This window comes from Nelusetta ayraudi, unplaced genomic scaffold (assembly GCF_046127955.1).
Source record: "Nelusetta ayraudi isolate G7.1 ecotype Tasmania unplaced genomic scaffold, CSIRO-AGI_Nayr_v1 ptg000005l, whole genome shotgun sequence".
NCBI classification, from domain to species: Eukaryota; Metazoa; Chordata; class Actinopteri; order Tetraodontiformes; family Monacanthidae; genus Nelusetta; species Nelusetta ayraudi.
This window is the reverse complement of record NW_027466055.1, coordinates 2,249,124-2,272,036: the sequence shown is the minus strand read 5'-3', so window position 1 is coordinate 2,272,036 and position 22,913 is coordinate 2,249,124. Positions and strand designations below refer to the sequence as shown.

Sequence of the window (22,913 nt, the reverse complement as noted above, 5' to 3'; positions counted from 1 at the left end):
CTTTTAATACCTGGCCCCAGGAATGGTCGATCACGAGTTCAGAGTCATTCCAGCAGGCTTAGCAGCCCTGGGGCTCATCGAGACCGTTAGCTAACAGCGGTTTACTATTTCATTATTTACACTTTCAATGCTTTTTCATGGTTTACACCCTGGAAGATATTCAATCTCACACACACACACACACACACACACACACACACACACACACACACACACACACACACACACACACACACACACACACTTTAAATATCAAGATTTAGGGCTGCTAGACGGATTAATGACTGCGTATGTCGTAGCATGCTAGCATTATTGAATAGTTCACAATTGTAAACCACCAGCAACTAACTAGCTAGCTAGCTAACTAACTAACTAACTAACTGCAATTGATTCATGGTTTAAGGTAGAATGGTTTGCAGTTACTATCAACCACCAATAGATGGTGCTGCGGTGGCCAGAAGCCCTTCTTCTTCCACCTGCCTCATGTCACAGCTTTATGAATGAATTTATTGATTTGTTTTTGTTTTTGCTAATATGCACAATAGCGGCCAAACTTTCAAGAAACAATATCACTAGTAGGCGTTATTTTTTTTTTTTAAAGTATCAATAAGCCTTCATATTGGTGTGAACGTACAACACGGCGAAAAGAGACATTATATAAGGCCACCTGATTTGAATTGCTTTTTTATTGCTAAGAAACATTTGTTGTGTATAATGAATCATCATAATAATGAAGATAATATTAATAATAAAAAATAAAAAAAATCCAACCAAAATAATGAATAAAGTTCGAAAGGTGACATGGGAAAAGTGGGCGCGGTGAAGTCGTGGGGTGTCGGGCTTGTTAGGACATGTCCCAAAAGTTTGCCCCCCAAAAAACGCAGCACGCAAGTTGCTACCAGAACGACGGTGGACCTTCATAGGAGGCCGAACACAGACAGACGTGTGACAGCATCAGACAACACACACATACATCCAGAAGAGGCAGGTAAGCATCTTAATAAGCATCTTTAATCATTTGAATGAGAAGCCCTGTCTCCGGGCCCCAAATCACAGCTATCGGCTGACATCCACTCAAAATACCCCTGCCACTTATAAACATCGCCGTGCCAATACGATTCGGTTGTTTGCGTGTTGCGAGACGTTGTTAGGTGCTCAAAATTGTGAGCAGGTTAGGTCTTTGTGCAGCCATCGCGGAGTCTGCAAATGTTTGCGGAAGCTGTTGTCCAAGCAGACCTGAGGGCAACGGTGGTTAAATGGCGCCGCTGTGTGGTATGATTGCGCTCTCTGTTTTAACCTCTGTGAGTCATCTTGATTTGTGAGTTCAATGACTGTAACTCGCGTTATAAAATGACATCTTTCATTTATTGAACGGTATTTAGTGAATCTGTTTTCCTTTGCGGGTCAATTAATTCTGTTTCACTGATTGCAGCTGCTCTCTGCTGGGCCATTATCTGTGGCTGAGATATTGTCGCTTTGATTAAATCAATACATTCATTAGAGTAGTAGTATTTAGTAGTAGTAGTAGTAGTAGTAGTAGTAGTCGTAGTAGTAAATTACTTGAATTATTGAAATTGTGCAAAAACATCCTAACATATGTTGTAGTTTTAGACAATTAAAAAAAACAACTTATCTTATCTTTTTTCATTTTGTTTTTTAAAAATATGTTTTGTTGTGTTAATATTATCGCCTACACAATCAAAGACCCAAATACTCCTTTTGTGACAAAATGTCTTTTACTTCTCTTTGTCACAAATCATATGAATTTGCATTATTTTTTGTGAGCTTTTCTAATGAAGTGTCTCAAAGCACTTTAAGTCAATGCTTTGAGAACAAACCCTTATCCAACCACAAGGGTTCAGTGTTGAGGCTAAAACAAATGTTTCATCGTTTAGGATGTTTTTTTTTTTTTTTTTTTTTTATTTTTTTAATAGTTTGACGCTGATAAAAATCAACTGGTTTCACGTAGAGTGAATAAGAAAAAGAATCTTCTTTCCTAAGTGAATAGGTTCCGTGTGTTGGGCACTGAGTTTCATTTTTGTCACCTTTCAGTCTCAGGAATTTAAAGTTCATAGCAGCCCTCTTGTTTTGTTATCAGAAAGTCTGAGGGCCGGCTGAGCTGTGTTTGAATATGACCAGAAATACTGCCGCTCATATCGACAAATTCTTGTCCCTCTCCCTTTAATGATTTCTGCGTGTGTGTGTGTGTGTGTGTGCAAGTGAGTGTGTGTGTGTGTTTGCATTTGTGTATTTTCCCGGCATTATTTGTGTGGGTTTTCATGCTTAGAAGCCTCAGTTTGTGCTTGTGTGCAAGATGATATGTTGGAAACTCGACATACCTCACGCCATCTCAGTTGTCACTGATATGCTTCCTGCAAGGAAACGTACCTTTGTTTGCGTGCGCTGTCGATTTATTTAAGCAGAACTGCTTAAGAGTTTTGTGGGAGGCGACCTGCAGTTCTCTGTGCTCAACAGTGATGTCAGTAACAGAAATAGAGGAAGGAATCAGGCTCAACAAGAAAAACCGGTTGGGCTGCTTTTGTCATCGTTACACAAGGGACCTGGCGACGGCTTTTTATTGGTTTTTACGAGGCTGCTCCGCGTTGTTGGCCTACGCCATGAAATTCCCCGTATCATTTCCTTATCGCTCCTCGCCTTACCCTGCGCTGTGTCTTGCCTCATAAATCAGCACAAGTCTGCGCATTTTTTCCTTTTTTTTTCCTCTGCTCCAACTTGTTGAATTCTTGCAACCTGCCCTCTGTGAGGAGTGTTCAAGGTTCAGGAAGATAACGAGAGGTGAGTCGCTGACGCATAGCTAGTGTTGTGTTACCAAAGGCTCGTATCAGTTTACAACAGAAAGCAGGTTGGGTGGAACTGCAGCACTGTTCAGACTGGAGTGGTAGCTTGAAGGGGGAAAAAAAAGCCCTAAAAAGGAGGAACTGCGACTAAAAAAAGGAGTTTTGAAGAAGCTACAGACGCTAACCAGAGGCTTCCTGTTGTTTTTTGAGAGGAGCGTTACCATGGGTGAGACGAGACAACACAGCCTGCTGCTCCTGCTGTGTTTGTCGGGACTCGCTCGCTGTTCATCCACTATGGTGTTCTGGACGGCCAAGGTGGATCTGAAGTATGTCAACAGCAACGGCGAGTTGGAGGACAAAAGCTGCGTGTGCGGCCTTTTCGGACGCAACTCCGTCCTGATGGAAGCCAGGGGCGTCGTGGCTCTTCCCACGGGGGACCCGGAGGGCTGCGACTTGGAGTCTACCTACAACCACAACGCCAGCTCGCCCCCCTGGATCGCCGTGGTCAAAAGGGGAAACTGTACCTTTAGCGAGAAGATCGCCGCCGCAGTACGCCACAACGCCGTCGCCGTGGTGGTGTACAATGTGGATGGCAGCGGCAACGGCACCATTCACATGTCCCACCCGGAGGTGGGAGGAATCGTGGCCATCATGATCGGCAACATCTTGGGCTCAGAGATCGCGCACCTGGTGAAGAACGGCACGGAGGTCATACTGACGATTTTGCCCGGCAGCCCCCACGGGCTCTGGATGGACAGCTACTGGCTCTACTTCCTCTCCATCGCCTTCCTCATCGTGACGGCGGCGGCGGTCACGTACTTCGTCTTCCTCTCGGCGAGCCGCTTGTACAGCCTCAACGCGGTGAAGCGGGCCGAGAATAGGTTGAAGACGGAGGCCAAGCGGGCCATCGGACGACTCCAGGTGCGCACGCTCAAGAGGGACGACGAGGAGACGGCCTCGGACGTGCACATGTGTGCCGTGTGCATCGAGTCGTACAAGGCCGGGGACGTGGTCACCGTGCTCACGTGCGACCACATCTTCCACAAATCCTGCATCGAGCCCTGGCTGCTGGAGAGGAGGACCTGCCCCATGTGCAAGTGTGACATCCTGAAGGCCCTCGGCGTTGAGGAGCAGCCGAAGGAGCCCAGTGACGCAGGATCGCCACCAGATGCCACTGTGATCACAGTGACGGGGGGAGACGCCATTTACGAAGTCCCGCTGACCGACCCGGCGAGCCGTGACCCAGAGAGACATCCCCATCGCTATGACAACAGGGCCTTTGAGGGGGAGTCAGAGGAGGCGAGAGGATGAGCGGCGCAGATGAGCAGCACGGAGACAAACCGGGGGGCACAATCAAATTTCCTGTTTGTAACGTGTTGCTTTTCTGGGATATGTGAAGCAAAAACAGTAGATTCAAACCGTAATAAACACGGCGTGGTAGATCTCTTTCAGATGCAATCGACATAACTGTTGTAATTATAATAGTGGCCTCTTCACCAATGTCTGTCTTGGTGCAAGTCCGTCATAATTGGGTGTGTTCATGAAGACGCCTCTATTTAATGGTTGTAAAGGATTGAGCGAGCTGAGCAGTGTGACCAGTGTTGGGTTGCTGTTTTGCATCAGCAACTCAAACCAGGCCACCACTGTTTTGACAGAAAATCTAGCAGAGCTTTTTGTTGTGTTATCCATTTTGCTAGTGGGGCCAAAGTTCTTGCTCACTTGAATCATTCCGCCTCATGCAACTGGCCATTGTCCACGGATTCACAACAAAAACTGCTCTTTTAATCTTTTAATCTTCATTGAATGTTAAGGGACATTTTCGGACTCAGCTTTCTGTGTTGTCTTCAAACAGCAGTGTGTTTTTCTGTTGCACTTGTCAGGTGGCCAAGCTGCATAACAAACATGCCCTTATGAACACACCCTGGACTGGTACTGCAGCATGACACACATTGAACACACAAAAGAGAATAGAATCACCTGAGGGGCTGTGACTCTTTAGAAATGCCAGTGTCTCACTTGAAGTTTCAGAGTTCTCAAGTCCTCCTTACCACTTTTCCCTTTTCACTTTCTTGAAAATCGTCCTGTACCTATTTGGCTGTTTTTTCTTCTCTTTTTTTTTGTAAACGGTAACTATAATATTTTACCAAAGGATATTCTAACAGTTGGATACAGTAAAAACAAATCATCTTCAAGCGCTCTATTAGTGATTTGTGATGTTTGGTCTGTTCATGTGACGTTTGCGCCGTCTTTTCTTGAATATCTGGTTTTTATACAAAGACAAAGGTTGCTTTTGAACAGGCCTTCCAGGTTTGATTCATCTGAATTCAGTTTTTTTCCCCACCGATATGTCCTTGTGATCTACCTCTGAGCTGTCACAAGGCAAATTGTTCAGCTTCAGGTTGCATGCTATTTTAAAAGACTGTGTAAAAATTGAAAATTGCTGAAGGATTGTTTGTTTGCCGGCAGATATATGCTGTTGTGAAAGCTAATATATTTTTCTACATCCAATCATGTATGCTACGATTTTACAGATTCAAGGAGTCTTAAATTGTTGTGTAAATAATGAATGTTTCTCATTGTATTAAATCACATTGATGCTTACTAGAATGCAATAAATCCCTCAGAATGAGGCCAACTTTATGAGAGTATGTAAACGTATGCCTCTCAACATGAGTGGGTGGAGTCATCATTAATTACAAGGACACAAACAAAGTGAGGGTGTGCCCGAAACCTGATGGAAAAAGATTGGCTGTGTGACTAACTTGCATAATAATGGCACACACCCTAAGCATCACCTGACTCAAACACCGTGTGACCAATTACGGAAAAATATTGTATGGTGCTGTGTGCTGACACAGTGGAACATCTGGTTTATCATACTTCCTTTTGATCGTTGCTCTAAAGTAAGTCCAAACAGCTGACGCTCTATGAAGTCTTGTACCATTTTTAAATACACGTAGCACTCATACTTACATTCCAGCTTCCGAAAATATAATTTTTTTCCTTGGGATTTTAATGGCTGGAGGAGCTGTAAGAATTTTGGTGTCCAGTTCCATATACAACAAGTATGATCGGCTATGAGCTATAGCTTATTTAGAAAGCAAATTGTTTTCATTTAGAAACTCATTTAGAATCAATTTGACTGTTTCTCGCAACAGTAAAGAACGGAAATACGCCTTTGGGCAAAGTTCAGGCTGCTATCAGGAAGTTGAAAGGCTCATAATACAGTAAGGGACTTCAGCATCAACAAAACAAGGGTTGCTAAACTCATAAAAAGACCAAAATGAAAATGATTTTTTTTAAAAATTTAATTATTATCCACAGGGGTCACTTAGAGACAAAATGTAAAACCTGCAACACTGGCGCTTCATACAATTGATTAATTTGTAAATAGTAAAAAAAAAAGGTTTTGGGAGACACCTGTGCTGCATTGTTTTCCCTCTGTGGGACAAAGTGAGGTGCTGTATCGGCATCATTATCGCTTATCAGTGTTTTCACTTTGTTTTTCCATGAAAAAACAACAATTCAAAAACAAAAAGTGTGTGGTAGGAGCCCTTGTTTTTAGTGTATCTCTACTGCTTTGTTCATAAAAAAAAAAATCATCAAAAGGACCTCTCACTGCTTTGCTTTTTTTTAACGTTTAATTAATATCTCAGCATTTTCTTAATACAAGAAGTGCAATCATAAAAGTTGTCTCGTGGTGTACCTGCACTGGACTATACAACTGAACTGCACACTCATAATGGATTAGTGGAATAAAATGTTGTTGTTTGTTATGCAAGGTTTAAGGGTCAGGAATAGATACGAGGAAGGTGTAGCACAATCAACTGTTAACACAGTTCAGCCGTGTGGTTCTTCCTGATAAACTCCAACATGGCTCCTCCATTTTGCCTGCACGGGTTTGTGCACAAACAAAACAGCCCGAACTGGCAAGACGACTTGACATCACGCCACACGAGGGTCATGTTAGCGGTGGTGTAAAGCAGCCGTACAAGCCTGCAGCGCTCCGCCCAGCTGGTGCCAAGGTAGCTGAACAGGCTTAGAGGTCAAACGGCGAGGTGGCGTCTCCCTCTTTCTCCGACATTCAGGTGGCGTCCGCTGGACTCCACGTCCGAACTGTGAGATCCAAAGGTTAGCTGGCTATAGTGGCATCACCTTAAGACACGCAATCAATACACAACTTAAGTGTAATGGCCAGTCTGGGGGGGAGAGAGACTGGCGTGCCCTGGGTTGCAGGTACGTTCCACCTGCCTCCTGATTTATTGCAGTTGTTGAAGGGAAAATTGAGTCAGAAGGTTTTCATTTCATGGCATACTAGGCCCTGGCTCTACTCTAATACCACTCTTGACCTTCAGTTACAGACAGGAATCAAACAATGCGGTAAAGTGATGTCACGGACTGAGAGGTTTTCTGCTCCCGCCTGCCCTTTTTGCACAGACTGTCAGTAAAGCGACACCTGCGGGTTTGTCCTGAGGTCTGTGTAGGTATACACACACCAGTCGCACACGTTTGTGGTAGCTCTGCACCGCCATCTGTTGGAGAAAATCTCCTCCTGCAATGGCTTCTGTATTTACCTGCAGCAATTCTAAAGCTTTCTGCTGGGCAGTGGCGCTTTACCTTTGTTTCAGGGTTTAACTTCTGAGACATAAAATAATATGTAAATGAAAAAAAATCAATACCACAATGATGTGATTTATGCTTGTTTTGGCCCCGTATTACATTTTACTAAGAGTTTAATATGTAATCTAATTAATATTTTCTTTTGGACCTAGTTGTTGGTTATATAGCGCACACAAATGACAAATTATTAATGTATTAGCATTATTACCCAGGGTAAGTTGAGCCTTTAAATGAAGCTGTGGTGCAGCGGTCCTTTTTAAGAGATTTAATTCTAAATTGGCTGTAGGTGCGAGTACCAGCAATTGTTTGTCTTTCTATGTGGCCCTGACATAATGTGGCGACTTTTCCAGGATGTAAGCCCATCTTTGCCCAAAGACAGCTGGGATACACTCCAGCACCCCAGGCAACTCTGAGCACAGGAAATAGCACTAATAGAAAATGGATGGATGGATCATTATTGAGGGAAGAAAAAAAAATCCTTCCCTGAATGTCTTTCTGTGTCCAGTCCACTTGTGTAGCAAAATGTCCAGCGATCCTGAAGCGTGCCTTTATGTCCCCTCTTATGATATATTATTGAAGAAGTAGCTGTTCCATCTCAGTTATTTTTTTTTCCGGGTAAACTGCAATTCCATCGATCTGTGTCCGTCTGCTTCCTTTCTGTTTGTCTCTTGCTCATCCGACGTGCAGCTCCAGCAGAGTGCAAAAAACTCTTTGCAATTAAATTACGGCTGCTCTGGGAATGGCTTTGTTGTCTGAGACAGAGCAAAACTGCAGGCCGGGATTTGATTAGAACGGTGCAATAACAAACAAATGATTTGATTTATTAAGTAAGTGCAGCATAAGAGATTACTTTCCTTCTTTGCACACATAAACAGTTATGTCAGAAGCCTGACGAGATGTGTAAATATGTACAAATCTAAACACACACACAAATACACACACGTACAATGTGTGTGTGTGTGTGTGTGTGTGTGTGTGTGTGTGTGTGTGTGTGTGTGTGTGTGTGTGTATATGTATATATATATATATATATGTATATGTATATATGTATATATATATATATATATATATATATATATATATATATATATATATATATATATATATATGTGTATGTATATATATATATATATATATATGTATATATATATATATATATATATGTATATATATATATATATATATATGTATATATATATATATATGTGTGTGTATATATATATATATATATATATATATATATATATATATATATATATATACACACAGTATATTTGTGTGTATATATATATATATATGTATGTATGTATATATACACAGTATATTTGTGTGTATTCCTTTCACTCATCCACAGCTGTTCATTGGTGCAGATGATGTTCAAATATTAAGCACACGTTTCACATCTGTTTTTTTTTCCCTCCTCCTCTCCTGCTAATCTCGGATCTCTTTTGGACAATTCATTTATATTCATATTAAGTAGTGAGTGGTGCTCTTCTGAACGTTAGTAGTTTGCTGATGCTTCTCTTGGGCCATATATGTAGCTATGGTTAAAATGCAGGCACGTTGCCTGCAAATGTTTTCCATGTTAAAAGTTCTGTCACGTGTCATGCGTAGATTGATCTGGTCTACAGTGGCTTCAGCAGGTGCGTTTTTCATCCTTGCACCTGCGAGATGTTGTTGACCCCCCCGTCATCTTGCACATCAAGTAGCGCTGACTGGTGCTGGACAAAATGACTCGCACACTATTATGTGACCCCCCAGTCCTCCAGTTCCTTGTTGTGCTGACTGACTCCATCTCTTTCTCTCTTTATTTCTGCTGACAGCCTTCAAAAAGCTACACAGTACATAAGACAGACCTAAGGTCAGATCAGAGAACAGAACAGAAAGGAGAAAAAAAAACACTTTGATTTTTGGGAAGGAAAAGATGTCACATGCCAAGATGTCACATGCCAGTATTGTCCTTCACAATACTGTCTAGACTGTGGGCAAACTATGGTCCGGGGGTGAGTAAGTGAGTAATAAAAATAGCTGTATTTCATCCCTTCATTGGTTTAAGAGTCATTTAAATTCTGTGGGGCTTCAAAACAGATATGATGTAACGCTTTTGTTCATTTTTAATTGACATGAAACCACATGTTTTCTACTTATCTCATTATATATTTTTTCCTCCTATGAGGTGGCTCACCAAAACAATCCATCCATCTGCTGCTGCTCCGGCCTCTCACCTCTGTCACATTTTAGAACCCATTGTGGCCCCACCAGTCAAGAAGTTTGCCCAGCCCTGTTCTAGCGCCTGCTTCTTAGGGGCCAGGTCACCTTTCCAGCTCGCACAATGGCACCAACCATTAAACCCCAGTTATCTATCTAAGGAATATTGACAGGAGATAATTCTTATTGATTGCCCACAGGGGAAATTGCCAATCAATGTAGCTTGTGGACCATCTGATATAGCAAGAAAAGTGGTCCCCATTCATTATTTCACAAGTTCAATAGCTTCATTTGCGCCGAGTGTTCTGTGTTTGCACGTTGCTTGAGAAGTGACGTCCTTTGCATATCTGTGGTTAATGCTTTCCCACCTTATTTATTTATTTATTTTTATTTTTTTAGAGAAACTGTTATCACAGAGTCTAGGGGAGAAGCCTTGCAAAATCAAATTAGCAATTAGGGGTGTGACGAAATCAAAATGTGACGATATTTCTTGTTTAAAGGTCCGGTGTGTAAAATTTGACCTAATTTATGATTTTAATGTTGGTAAAAGCTTAAAATACAGGCCATGAATACATAAATAAATGTGAATTTCACTTGCAATTACCGGCACTAGTAGTTGTGACTTGATGTGATGTTTTTGGTACAACACCTCTGTGGTTTGTTTAAAACCTTTGGTGTTTGCTATTTTCTTTAATCAGCACAGGTTCCTGACATTCCCAACATTCCCAGCATTTGTGCAATCATTAAATACCTCAAATACCCTACTGCTGTCTGGCATCTCTTTCTCCTACAGACACGTACGCACACACGCAAACACGCGCACTCACACACACACTGGGTTAGGCTGAATGCGAGACAAAGATAAAAAGAGACAAAGAAATCCACCCTTAAAGTCGACAATCCCCAAGACACGTCTGCAATAACAATCAGCCTGTGCGTTAACACCAAAAAGTGAAGCCTCAGCACCGACCCTGCACCTGTCTGGGACTGGCTCCTCCTTATCTAACCAACTTTCCCAGTATAATTCCAGCCCGTATCAATCCTCCCTGTTTTTTCTTCTTTTTTGTGTGTGTGGTCAGTTGCTGTATTTATAGAAATATCATGGAAGTGTTTTGTCAGCAGGGCTGTGTGCTGTGTACCGCCACATGCCAGAAAATGACTTCAATCATGTCTCACGCTGAATGTTGATGACCTGCCGCAAGTCTTCAAGCATTGTTTTCTGCCGGAAGAAACTGCCGCTCAGCACTGTGTGAGAGCGAGGATCAATGATCAGACTGCGCTTCATCAAGCCCTGCCACTCTCTGTAATTCTACTCGTGCAGCTTACTGGGGGCTCACTTTTCTACAGAAATGTCGATAACTTCAAAAGGCACACACATTGTGTGTGCGCGTGTGTGTGTCCCCATCCTGCTCTTTCACATCCATCTCGTCCGATTAACTCCTTGTGTGTCCTGAAGCCCGAGGGCATTAATTAATGACCCATTTGCTCAAACGCAAAGAACTGGCAGGGCAAAGACAAAAGTTGCAGTGACGCTTCCTAGTGAGAGACTTTCCACTCGGGAACACTTGGATGGCAATGTAAGAAAATATTCAAGGGAAATTTTAATTAGTCCAACGTGTTGTCCTCCTGTCAGTCATTTCCTTTGTGCCTGTGTGTGTGTGTGTGTGTGTGTGTGTGTGTGTGTGTGTGTGTGTGTGTGTGTGTGTGTGTGTGTGTGTGTGTGTGTGTGTGTGTGTGTGTGTGTGTGTGTGCGCAGCTTTATGTATCTCTAAAGCGATACAACACAAGCCTCAGGTTCTTCCTGATCTCATTCTGTGTCATTTTGCTGAATGTGCTTTCCTGACCTCGGCACACATTGTCAACAGTCACCCGTTCACTCTCACCATCTGTCACATGCCTGCCTGGCCTCCCATACACAATTTGTCCACAAGCTGCGGGTGCCATTTGCTTCACTAATAAAAGTCACTTAAAGGTTTGTCCTAATTTTTGTACGCTATAAGGTCAGTGTGAGGACATGGCTCAACTTTGGCTGAGTGAATTAAGTGTGAAAAATTAGAGTAGATATCATGTTACAATTGTTTTAATCCAAATTGATTGCGTATGTGTAATTACTAGTTCCATGAAGCAATAAGAAAATTAAAAGAAGAATTATGTCAGTTAAGTAATATAAGTGACATAGCATTCCCTGTTGAAGTTAAAGGTATGATTTCTCCCTGATTATTTCCTCTGGATATGTTTCTGAACATTTCATATCTGGTGATCTAAACTATTCTACTACTACTCTATCTGCCAGCTTGATACGGCTAACTAACTACATATTGTTAAAGTCAGGATAGTGCAAATGGAAGAGAAGAGCAAGGTTTTTTTTCCCCCGTATGTATTTAATATTTAGAAATGTGAATTTAGAAGTAGTAGCTAGTAGTTTGGGAAACAGTTTGATTCGAAGTTTCATGGTCTCTTTGTATATTGCGTTGGTGTGTTTAAGAAGCCTAATATGGTGTGGTTGGTGGTATTTTGTTGGTCACCAAACAGTAGCTTAAGCCTCCAGCATAAGAGTAACAACATTTGACGTTGAAGGATTTCTATTAGTATGTATGATGTAAAGCTATGCAAGCATTGTGCAAACAATGTTCATGTTAATCACATCTCACATTTTTATAGCTTTGGTACCAGGCTGAAATCACAGAACCCTGTACAGGTCCAGATCATTCTTAGTTGTTGTAGATACTTGGAGGAACAATATCGCCTCACTTGCTTATTATTATACTTCACTTGGTAACAAACGCATAGTTGATTGTTTAGTTTTTTACATTTTACATTCATGTGACCAGTGGTTTATATCAGTAAAACTTCCATCTAGGAAAAAATAATATAATAAAATAATAATGCCATTTTAGAGGCTGCGTGATGAACTGGCAACTTGTCCAGGTTGTAATCCAGTGTGATGACAGCTGGGATGGATTTCAGCACCCTCCACCACCCTGAGTGCAGTGGTTGTGAAAAACCAAATGAAACTATTGTTGGGCTTTTTTTGGTTATCTTTTTTTTTTGAGAACCTTTTTAGTCTTGTCTTGATCATATCGTTCTTTGCTCTTCCATATACCCTCTTATCTTGTTTGTGGAAACAATATAATTATCATAATCATGGATTCTCGTGGCTGCAGCTATTGTGTTGTGCAGTCTTGTTGAATCAGATAACCACGATGCCTAAAACCTAAAAATTAAGATAAGATCCTGATTGCATAACTGTAGCAGTCACTTCTTTTTCAAGGTTGCACTAAATCATCTGGTGTCTGATTTAAATGTTCAGGTACTTTGCCGAGTCTTTTTAAAGTTCCCGCTGGCAAATGCTTGCGATGTATTTTCTTTTGTCAGGAAAGACAAAGGCCGTTCTTGCCAGAGGACAAAAGAAGGCTTTGTCCTGACTTTTCTGTATGTGCAGGCATGAGTTACATCCCAGCGAAGCCTCTTTGTCAACAGGAGCAATAGGATAGCTGGTCTGTGTCTGAGTTGAGGCCGGAGCCAGGGGTGCATGGAGGTCGAGCTTGCATTTGAAAATGGATAGGAGTTCCTGGCTCCAGGTTGGGCCATCTAGAACATCAGGGCACTTTGTGTAGACCTAAAGGATTTGGCCTCAGGCTGCATGGGTATTGTTTTTAAGGTCTCTCAGAGAGAGGCACTCACTTGACAAAGTTTGTTTGTGTTCACCTTTTACAAACCGCAACTCACTCTGTGAGGTATTCTTGTGTGGTCCAGACTCTGTGGTTCAGGTGAGGCTGGATTCCTAAAAGGTACATGGGTGTTTGGAAAAATCCAAAATGTTTGTGGCAAATTTGTTTTCGGGTGAGCTGCAGTAATTCTACCAGCTTATTTTATTAACTGTAATTGGCACGGACCCTTTAGAGCGGGTGAACTGTGGACAGACAGACTTAAAGATTGCCAGTTTGTGAGCCACGCATGTGTCTTATGATGCATAGGCAGTTGCGGTTAAGCAGACCTGAGGTTGTTGTAATGTGAGTGTGGCCCAGCAGGGGAATAGAGAGGAGGCATTCAAACTTCAGCTTTGCACACCTGGCATGAGTGCGAGTTCACCCTAGATTAGTAAATTAGCTGTGGACGGCTGGGCCGGGCTCCAGCAGACCCCCGCAACCCTCAGTTAAGGAATAAGTGGGTATTGAAAATGGATGAATGCTTTTCACACTTTGAATTAAATATTATTTTAAAAGAGCAAAAAAGATGCTCGAGTACAAAATGCTGTCTTGGGTTAAACGTGTTTCCTTTAAATACCTGGAAGGCCTGGTTGCTGTTTTTTTTTATGCAAAGGAAATTTTAATCACGGCTGTCTTCAATAAATATTGACAATACACAGAATTTCTTTTCTCATTTACCTCTGACGTAAATGATGTCTTCAGAATGTCCAACCTAATCGCACTAAACATTAGGAGAATAATATAAAAGCTCAAAGGTCGTTCGCTTCGCTTCACTTCCGTTCCTTTTAACTTTTATTATTGTAATAGCGGCGCCTGATTAGTAACCACTGCTGGCTTTGTTTGGACGCGCCCATCGCGATGACACGCCCACATTCACCCTCCCACTGCAGAGGCGCCTTGTAAACAAATAGAATTTACAGCCGCCGAGCGGCGTGCCCCCTCGGAGTTCAGTGGAGTGCACAATGCTCCGCTAAATCAACTTGGACGAGAACAAGAGCTCCACCGGCAGGCTGCTCGTTGAAGAACTGCCTGGAATTCACGATCAATAAACAGGCACCAGGAGAGAATAGAGGAAGATGGCGTAACAGAAGGGGAGGGATCCACTGCCTTTATCTGTATGCATGAATACAGATACACACACACACACTGCTGACTCTCATCTGCAGCCTGAGGGAGTCAGTCAAAGTCAGCAAGGTCCCCTACCCTGAAAGAGTCGCCACGGCTCTCCACGCCTCTTTATTACTGCTTTAGATCTCAGCAGGTGAAGAACAATAGTGCTCGGGCGTTCCATGGGAAACCTGGCTTTCACCCCGATAAGCCACACTGTGCATTTGCATTTTCCGCCCGCTTTAAACCTCTCTATCTCTGGGGTGATTAAATGCTGCGGTAGAATATGTAGTGCGTTCTTGGTGCATATTTTCACGAAGACGAGCTTCCGGAAGCTTTCCTGAGGGATTTAGATCATTTGATATGCGTTAACGTGCGTGCGTTTGTGTGCGCGTGCGCCTCACTTTCAAACGAGCCAGTGTTTGCGAGCGGCCATGTGAGGTGATGTGTGACACCAGTTACTGCAGGCGATGGAGGGATATTCTCATTCTGAGTGACTCTGCTAATACGTCATTCTCTACAGGCTTGTGTTTGTTTATTTATTTATTTATTGCCCTTCAAGCCAGATTGTGCACGCCCGCAAATGCATCATGTGGCTTTGTGTAAGTGCAGCTCACGAGCATGTGTTTCCTTGTGTGAAGGTTTAAGAGATGGGCTTGTCAGGAGTGAATGATCAGACTAATCAGGAGGAAAACAACAGGCAGCGGGATTAAGGGGCACTGAGCAGAGAAAACCTAAATACAGCCAATGATACTTCACGTCAGGGCTGTTTGTGGACTCCAGACTTGGGTCTCGTGATGCCCCATGATCATGTTGTAAATTGCTTTACAGCGTTATGGCACCACAGGTTTCAGAAAATCCTTATCATCAGCCTTGCTCAACATTTTTTTTTTTTTTTTGCTGAGACGCTGAGTACAAAACGCGAGCCAGCAGATTGGAAACATTTAATGACATCTAGCATGGAGTCAAAGCAGAATTAAGGAGCTCTGCCAAAGACAAATCCCTTTTCTGGGGGGACCTAATGCCATTAACGTTTTAAGCAGTTCTCAAATAAAGCTTGACACATTGTTTACCTCCTGAAACAAGAAGACCATTTAGCATAAATGGACCTTACAAGCCTAAATGGATAGTTCATCAGCCGAAGGGATAACGCCTCATGTTTATCCTCTCAGCTATTCATGGAGTCATCCAATCCCTGGGAATGGACATTCATTCTCTTGCGCATTTGCTCAGACAAATATTGACGTTCCATTTGTTTTGTGATGTGCTGGAATCAAAACCGTCATCAATATTGATGGCCACTCAGTAATCATAACACTCACATTCATTATACTCCGTTAGTGTTTGTTCTTCTAATTTGATTGGATTACCAGGGCCACAAAGGCATGTGGTGCTCTTATGGACGGCGTTTCCGTAAGGGTGGAGGCTAATTGAAATGAAAGTCAAATGTGCCGTGTGGGAGCTTTTTCATGAAAACTGCTGTTATTTACAATCAGAGGCCTACTGAAGAGAGCCTGATGAAGCTTCCGGGGTGAAACGTTATCATATTTCACATCATGTTGTTATCAGTCACTCTATTATCCCCGTAATCAAATTTGCACAGCTTTTCCAAACTGTGTGAATCCATTTTTTTCCAGTCTTTTCCCCTCTTGTTCCCCAGCTCTGATATTTTTCCCATCCCCTCTGTTCGCGTTCCCCGCTCTCCTCTTTCCTCCACACTGCTCTAATTAAACATGGGGTCGGCGGTGGTGCAGAGTCTTCCAGCTGAGCAGAGGAGAAAGGCTCTAATTCCACCTCTCAGGATGGAGCTGTGACACACAATGGCCCTACCATCCTCCTCGTCCCCCCGTGGATCCCCAGCTGAAAAGCCCTCTCCTCAGGCAGCTTTTTAATAGGCCTTCGTCCATCCGACGCACAAACCCATGCACGTATAAACGCACATGTACCTGTGTTACACACACACACACACACACACACACAAGCTGCTCGTGCGTGTATGTTCATGTGTGTCACTTGTACTGCATCTCACTCTGCTTTGGGCCTTTTGAAGTGCTCTTAAGGCCAATGACAGCCTTTTTAGTTTCCACTACATGCTGAGGCCGCTAAGCTATGGCTATTTCTTGTTTCCTGCCACTATGATAAGAGCAGCACTTAAGGGCTGACTGCCTACTACTAAAAGTTTAGGCAATTTTTTTTTTCCTGTGGCCATTTTCTCCATGTGATGTATAATTTAAAAGGTTTTGAACGCTTGAACACTAGATTTGTGAAGAACAGTTGAATAGGCAAGAGAAAAGTATTAGGTCTCTTATGTCTTAAAATACAAAGAAAGCCAAAGTTTCATGTTGTCATTTAGTTTTAGTGGTTTGAAAATGTGTGACGTGATTTGAAGTTATAAAATATTGAGTGGTTCTGAAAGGTCAGGCTGTATTGATTGGCCTTAACTTGGAAGTTTGGTTGGAACTCAGAAAAAAGACTGGAAAAGGACAGACTTAAGAGGGGACTTTGAGACCTGCATCATAAATTTGACAATCATTAGATAATGTAAATTTATAAAAACACCTAATGAACTCGAGGTATTTTGAGATATTTTGTTCAGAGAAGAAATAATCCACCAGTGGGCAGTGTACATTCACCACAAGAATCTAGAATGTTGAAATTGTAAAAGTTAAAATATTTTGACAATTATTTTGAAGGATCAGGCTTTATGGGGGAAGGAGGGACGACTTTAACGCAACATTTTGAGAGATTTTTTTCAATCGATCAACATTTTTATCAAACAAACATTCACTAGCAGCCTGTCTGAGCATCGGCCCTGACTTCGCTCTTTGTCCACTTCACTCCACTGTTCAAATGAATATTGCATTTGTCTCGTTATCTTTTTACATTTCCAAACATTTTCTCCAGAAATTGGATATAATTTCCTTTGGAATATTTATCACCAAAGTGCTGATGAATCCAGGGTTGACATGCCAGTGTGAATGAAGTGCAAGCTTGCAAATATAAGTGATGTAATTTCATTACGACAGTATATGTGCCAATCCCACTGCATATTAAGCCTGGGCAATCTGGACAAATTTCACACACTGTACTTTTAAAACATACAAGTAAGCCCTAAGAAGATGTCTAAAATGCTGCTATCAATGGACCTTCTTGATAAACTACTTGCCTTTAAATATCTACAATAAGGATTGATAATATTAAGTACACATATTTTTCTAAAGATTAAATTTCTGAACTAACAAATATTTCTGCACGGGCATGGGATGAAATAATGAAAACAAATGCCTCATGTTATAGTGGAGACCAGCGTCCATGAACATTTCTCCGAGTTAATGTGCGGGTATCTGCTGTAGGGGATGTGGGTAGTGTGAAGCTGTATGCTGCGAGTCTTGGCATATTGGGTTGCCGTTGATGTGCTTTTGCCCTGAATGATAATTCTGCCTCTTGGAAATACTAGAGGTTGTTGTGCAACATCTTGGCACTCCGTTCTGCCCTCCTCCATGTACCATCTTCTCCCCTCTGTCATTCTCTCTCCTCACTCTTCCTTTTCCCTCCTTCAATCCTTCCAGTCTCTCTGTGTCTGGAGATGTGCCTTAATAACACAAAGAGACACTGTTTGGTCAGAATGGGTGGTAGCAGGGTGGGAGGCTCATTGTGATGCTCACAATGTATTGACCTGGCGTGGGGCAGCCAGAGCCTGGTAATGTATGAATTAATATCAGTTTCGATGGAAAACAGGGCTTCTCTATGGGCCTTTTGTATACTTTCACAATAATACAGTGGTGGCCAAAATTATAAGAACACTTGGAAGATAGGTTCCCAATTGTTTCTGTTGAAATGGCCTTTAAAATACTCATGCAAATCTACAAAGTTATCACTATGCCTTCTAATCCACTGAATAGAACCGCTGTGAAGAGGTCATTCCAATGCAAAAACCAAACTAGGTCCATTTCACACCAGTCGCACAATCATGTTCTTTCACAGATGAATCCAAAAGAATTGTATCATCGTGGTCACATGTGATCTTAGAACTCAGCTGAAATCAAATGATAATGAAATGAAATCATGTTTTGGCGGCACTGAAAGGTCCATGTTTTCACACCTGTTAGACACTTTAATAATTTTGGCCACGACTGTAAATATGTCTGGTCCTGGGTGGATGTGGACACAAACCCACCTGAAAATCTTCCTTCACTGGTGTGTCCAAACATGAAGGCCACAGATCTAGAGAGATAAATAATGTTTTGCATGGCACTATTGCACAAGGGAGCCAACTACACGTGGTTAGCCACTGTCTGACACGAGATACATTCAGTTAAACTGTATAACATTGTTGCTTCCCATTGTTGCTTAAGGTTTACTTTTTCCTTCCCATGGCCTCGTGCGCACGCTCAAACCATCAATACATATCTGACTTTTTCAGTTGAAAACCTGGACAGGAATCAAAGCTGTCATTTGTTCCCAGAAATATTGTTGCACAGTATAATAACCCCAAAATCAATTTAACATCCATCTCAGTCATCCACGGTAATTGCCAGTGGACTGATTCAGGGCAGCTTGTGTACGTCAGTGGTTCCTCAAGCTAAGGTGGGTGCTGTCCGCATCGCTCTGTATGCCCTCGTCAACCCTTGGGGCAATAGGTGTGTGCATCTGAGGGTGACTGTCTGGGAACATGTGGTTTCCCACCCACAAAGAGCAGTTAATCACGAACTGAGCTTGAGTCATAAAGCAATTTGGATAATCAATTGGTTTAACAACAAAGATCCCGCAACGCCCACTCTGTAAAAGGCCTGAGTCAGCGTTGAATCGGTGAGCTAAAAAGGCAGGCAAAGAACTTTGGGGAGAAAAGTTCTTCTCTTTACAGGAAGCAGGATTAGAATTTAATACGATAAAGACACCAGGGGAAAAAAAAGATCTGTTTTTGAACTGTTGAGCGAGTAAGCATGAGTCATTTTACCTGGAATCTGAATACCATCATGTCTGTCATTTTTGAATAAGTGCACAAAACAAACACAACAAAGGTCACGTCTGCCTTCCACAATAAAACGTTAATATCAATGGCTGACAAAGCTCTTCATCTATGACCACAACTCAACCTAAATTTGGATGATTAGCCAAAACTAAAGTCTATGTATAAATTATGTACTTGCCGCTGCTCTCTTTCCAGACAAACAACGATATTTGTACAAGTGCTTCAAACTTTACCACTGACTCCTTTGATTAAATCCATAACCTGGGGTGAAACCTATCCCTACTTTCCCTACGAACCTTTAGTTCGTCTTGTCTAAATCCTTTTGTTAAATTGCGTTCCCATGTCTCCCCATGTTTCTGTCACAAGCTTGTGTTGGGGGTATTAAGCATCGAGATCCGAGCAGTTCACATTCAAACACTTAACCATGCACCAAGGCCTAACCGTGGGATGACCAGAACCAGACTCTAGATTTTACAGACGCGGTAAGCAAATGTTCAGAGGATAAGCCTGCTGAAACATGCCCCGCCCAACCCTCTTTCTCCCAAGCGCTTCTTTTGCATGCACGCCCTGGTGAGCAGATAAAATCCGCCAGATAAGAACGTTTCCTTGCAGGTGCTGGAGTCGGGTCCGTACTCCTTAAAGGCCCTCACCGTACTGATGTCTATCTCATCCCCCCTTCACCTCTTCCTATCTGTCGCTCTCGAGGCTGGCTTTCATTGCATGCTTGATGCTCTGCATGGTGTAATGGGAATAACGTTGAGTGTATTGGCATTCATTACCTGACCTTTCCAATTTCCTGACGTGGTAACAAAACTTGTTCTTTCGTTGCATTCTAGACCTCTTTCCACAGATTTTTCCTTGTAAAACAGCCCGAAACTTTAGAGAGGAGAAAGTTTTTTTTTTTTTTAGATTACAATTTTTTTCTCGTCACACTTTCTATTCGCAGCTGTCATAGGGCGATGACGGGGTACACCACTGACAAGTTGCCACTTTGTTGCAGGGCCACTTGGAAAGACAAACAACTATTCGCACTCGGCCGTACAGATGGAACCAGTTTAGGTCCTGTTTACGCAAAGACAGTATTTGTTCAAGCCGACCAGAATCTAAATTTTTTTTTTTTTTAAACTGCTATTAAACGAAGCAGAACCCATCAATAACCAGACATTTGTGACTGAGTGACTTTTCAACCACCAAGCAGAGTGTGATCATCAACTTTATGCAAATGTAAAGCGTCACAGCAGACGCCAACACTACCAAATTGCACGTCATCTCTTTTTCTTCTGCTAATGCATGTGTGGCATCTCTATTTACAGAATTAAACAAAAACGTCAACAGCATAAAAAGTGCTCCAAGGCGCGGCAGTGTTCTGCAGCTTCTATGTGACAAAATGTATTTCATTGAAATCTTCTGTCTCTTGTCTTGTTTTATTTTTACTTTATGGCCTTTCCAGCATTATCTAATAGTGTCTAGAAAGACACAAAACTTGTGCTGAGTGATTTCCTGCATCCTGTTTCCGACATACTTTGAGAAGAGAAAACCTAGTTGTCAAATATCCATCATACTGAGCTTGGTTGTTGCGTGGATCTTACACCAGAAGAAATCTGTTTGTCTTGACTACAGCCTCTTGAGTATATATGGCCTACTGGTTGACTTACATCTGCAGTGACTGAAGTAATAATGACTGCAAAAAAACAAAACAAAAATCAGAAGAATTTTGAATTTTTCTCTGTCATTTAATTTCACTTTCAAACTATTATTATTGGGACACTTTAAGTCATCAGAATGAAGGCGCATGTGTACTGGCAGAAGCCCACAACAAACTCTGAGCACCTTTCCATGATTGAGGCTGGCAAACGTAATTGCCAGTTTCACCCCCTGACTTTTAAGAAAAGAAGACAGACGGGAGTACAGATGGATGATTTTAAGTCTAATCACCATTCTGAAATTTCCCAAAGACATGCTGTAGAGAAAGCCAGAATGCACAAAATAGACCCGATCCCCCTCTCCTTCTGTTTGTCTCTCTGCATTGTTCATGTGTGCAATCCTAAAGCACAATTCAATCTGTCCATTCAAACTGAAGTGATTTACTTAGTATTGCTATGCATATGGATAAGTGTTCTTGTTTTGTTCCACTTAACACACACACACACACACACACGCGCATGCACGCACGCACGCATGCACGCATGCACAGGTATGTTTGTATGACAGGCACATGCTTTTCTGGTCTAGAAACAGTAAGTGCTAGTAATGAGACGAAGTGTGGCCAGGCGGCGGTACAAGTGAATGAAATGGCTACAGGACCACTTGCTGTGTTTGATTTACCTGCACTAATTCAAAGAGACCGTCTGATAAATTGAGAGGATGGGACGCACATCAGAATAGCAAGAGGTGCCTATTTGTCGTTCCCCATTTTCATCCAAATCACACTCCAACTCCCTCAGAAGGCTTCTGTGTGTGTGTGTGTGTGTGTGTGTGTGTGTGTGTGTGTGTGTGTGTGTGTGTGTGTGTGTGTGTGTGTGTGTGTGTGTGTGTGTGTGTGTGTGTGTGTGTGTGTGGGCTTATAGGCAAAGAGACAGGGGTTAGGTGTCTGGGAGGTGTGAGTTTTCAGGAGGTTCTGCTGAAAGCAAATGAAGAACCACTTGTGTCAACATGCTGATGGCAGCAATGAGCCACAGAGCTTTTTGGCTAAGCAGCAAAAGGGTTGCGTTATGTCTCCATGAAAAAGCAAAAGCAGAGCTTCGACCTGCTTTTCCTCACCCCGCTGTGTACATCAGTGAAACTAAAAATTTTTTTTTACATTTTACATTCTGCAGTTCTTTTTTTTTTTTTGTGCATTTGTTTTTGGCTGCAGTTCAAAGTTGAGCTTTACCATGGTGATTGCAAAGGAATGCCAGAAGAAAAATCAGGCAGAGAGAAAAGTGAAAAATCCTGCAAAAAACAGAGAGCCATTTAAACGGTTCATTTAAACAGACATTTAAACAGTGCCAGTGTATGTCTCCAGCCTGCCAAGTGCCTCTTGAATCATGAGGTCAGACTTTGCCTCCAGATGTTTGTTAACGCGATAGTTTTCTATGTGTTAAAAATGGAAGCATGTAAAACCCATTTGCTTTTTTCTCATCCTTAAAAGCATCAGCAGGATGCTTTGTGTATTTTTTTGAAGTTGCCTGCTGTTACCATATGTCGATCTTTGTGTGATATCTTAATGCTGCGCTTATTTAAGCACATGCACGTGTGGGTGTACAATTATTCATAGCTCATTGGAAGCTGAGATCATGTGATCTGAGCAGTATTTGGTCCAGATGTGTAGAGTTCACAGGAAAATACCACTTGGAAACTTTCCCACATGCAGTTTGGTGTGGTTCACTCTGCGCTGGCCCCAAACATCAAAACAACCCCAGCTCTAAAAATAGTCACTCCAACCGTCTGTGCACAATTATGATGAAAGTTCACCCAAAAAGTTCAATTTAATACAATGCAAACAAGCTTTTGCTGAGC

General features: G+C 42.2%; 1 protein-coding gene and 1 long non-coding RNA gene across 2 annotated transcripts in view; both read left to right on the top strand.

The window, feature by feature from the left end:
* The first annotated feature begins 168 nt into the window (after window positions 1–168).
* Window positions 169–22,913, top strand: part of LOC142903400 (uncharacterized) — a 105,926-nt gene continuing 83,181 nt past the window's right edge. The window contains exon 1 of the long non-coding RNA XR_012929234.1: window positions 169–988. This is a non-coding gene — a long non-coding RNA (uncharacterized LOC142903400). The remainder of the gene's footprint in view (window positions 989–22,913) is intronic.
* LOC142903172 (E3 ubiquitin-protein ligase RNF128-like) lies at window positions 2,555–5,438 on the top strand. Its single transcript, XM_076048671.1, has one exon. The coding sequence runs from the start codon at window positions 3,021–3,023 to the stop codon at window positions 4,107–4,109; it is 1,089 nt and encodes a 362-aa protein (XP_075904786.1). The 5' UTR covers window positions 2,555–3,020; the 3' UTR covers window positions 4,110–5,438.

Excerpts from the sequence above, each read along its gene's own strand:
- LOC142903172 (XM_076048671.1), top strand. The coding sequence starts at position 3,021 with ATGGGTGAGACGAGACAACACAGCCTGCTGCTCCTGCTGTGTTTGTCG.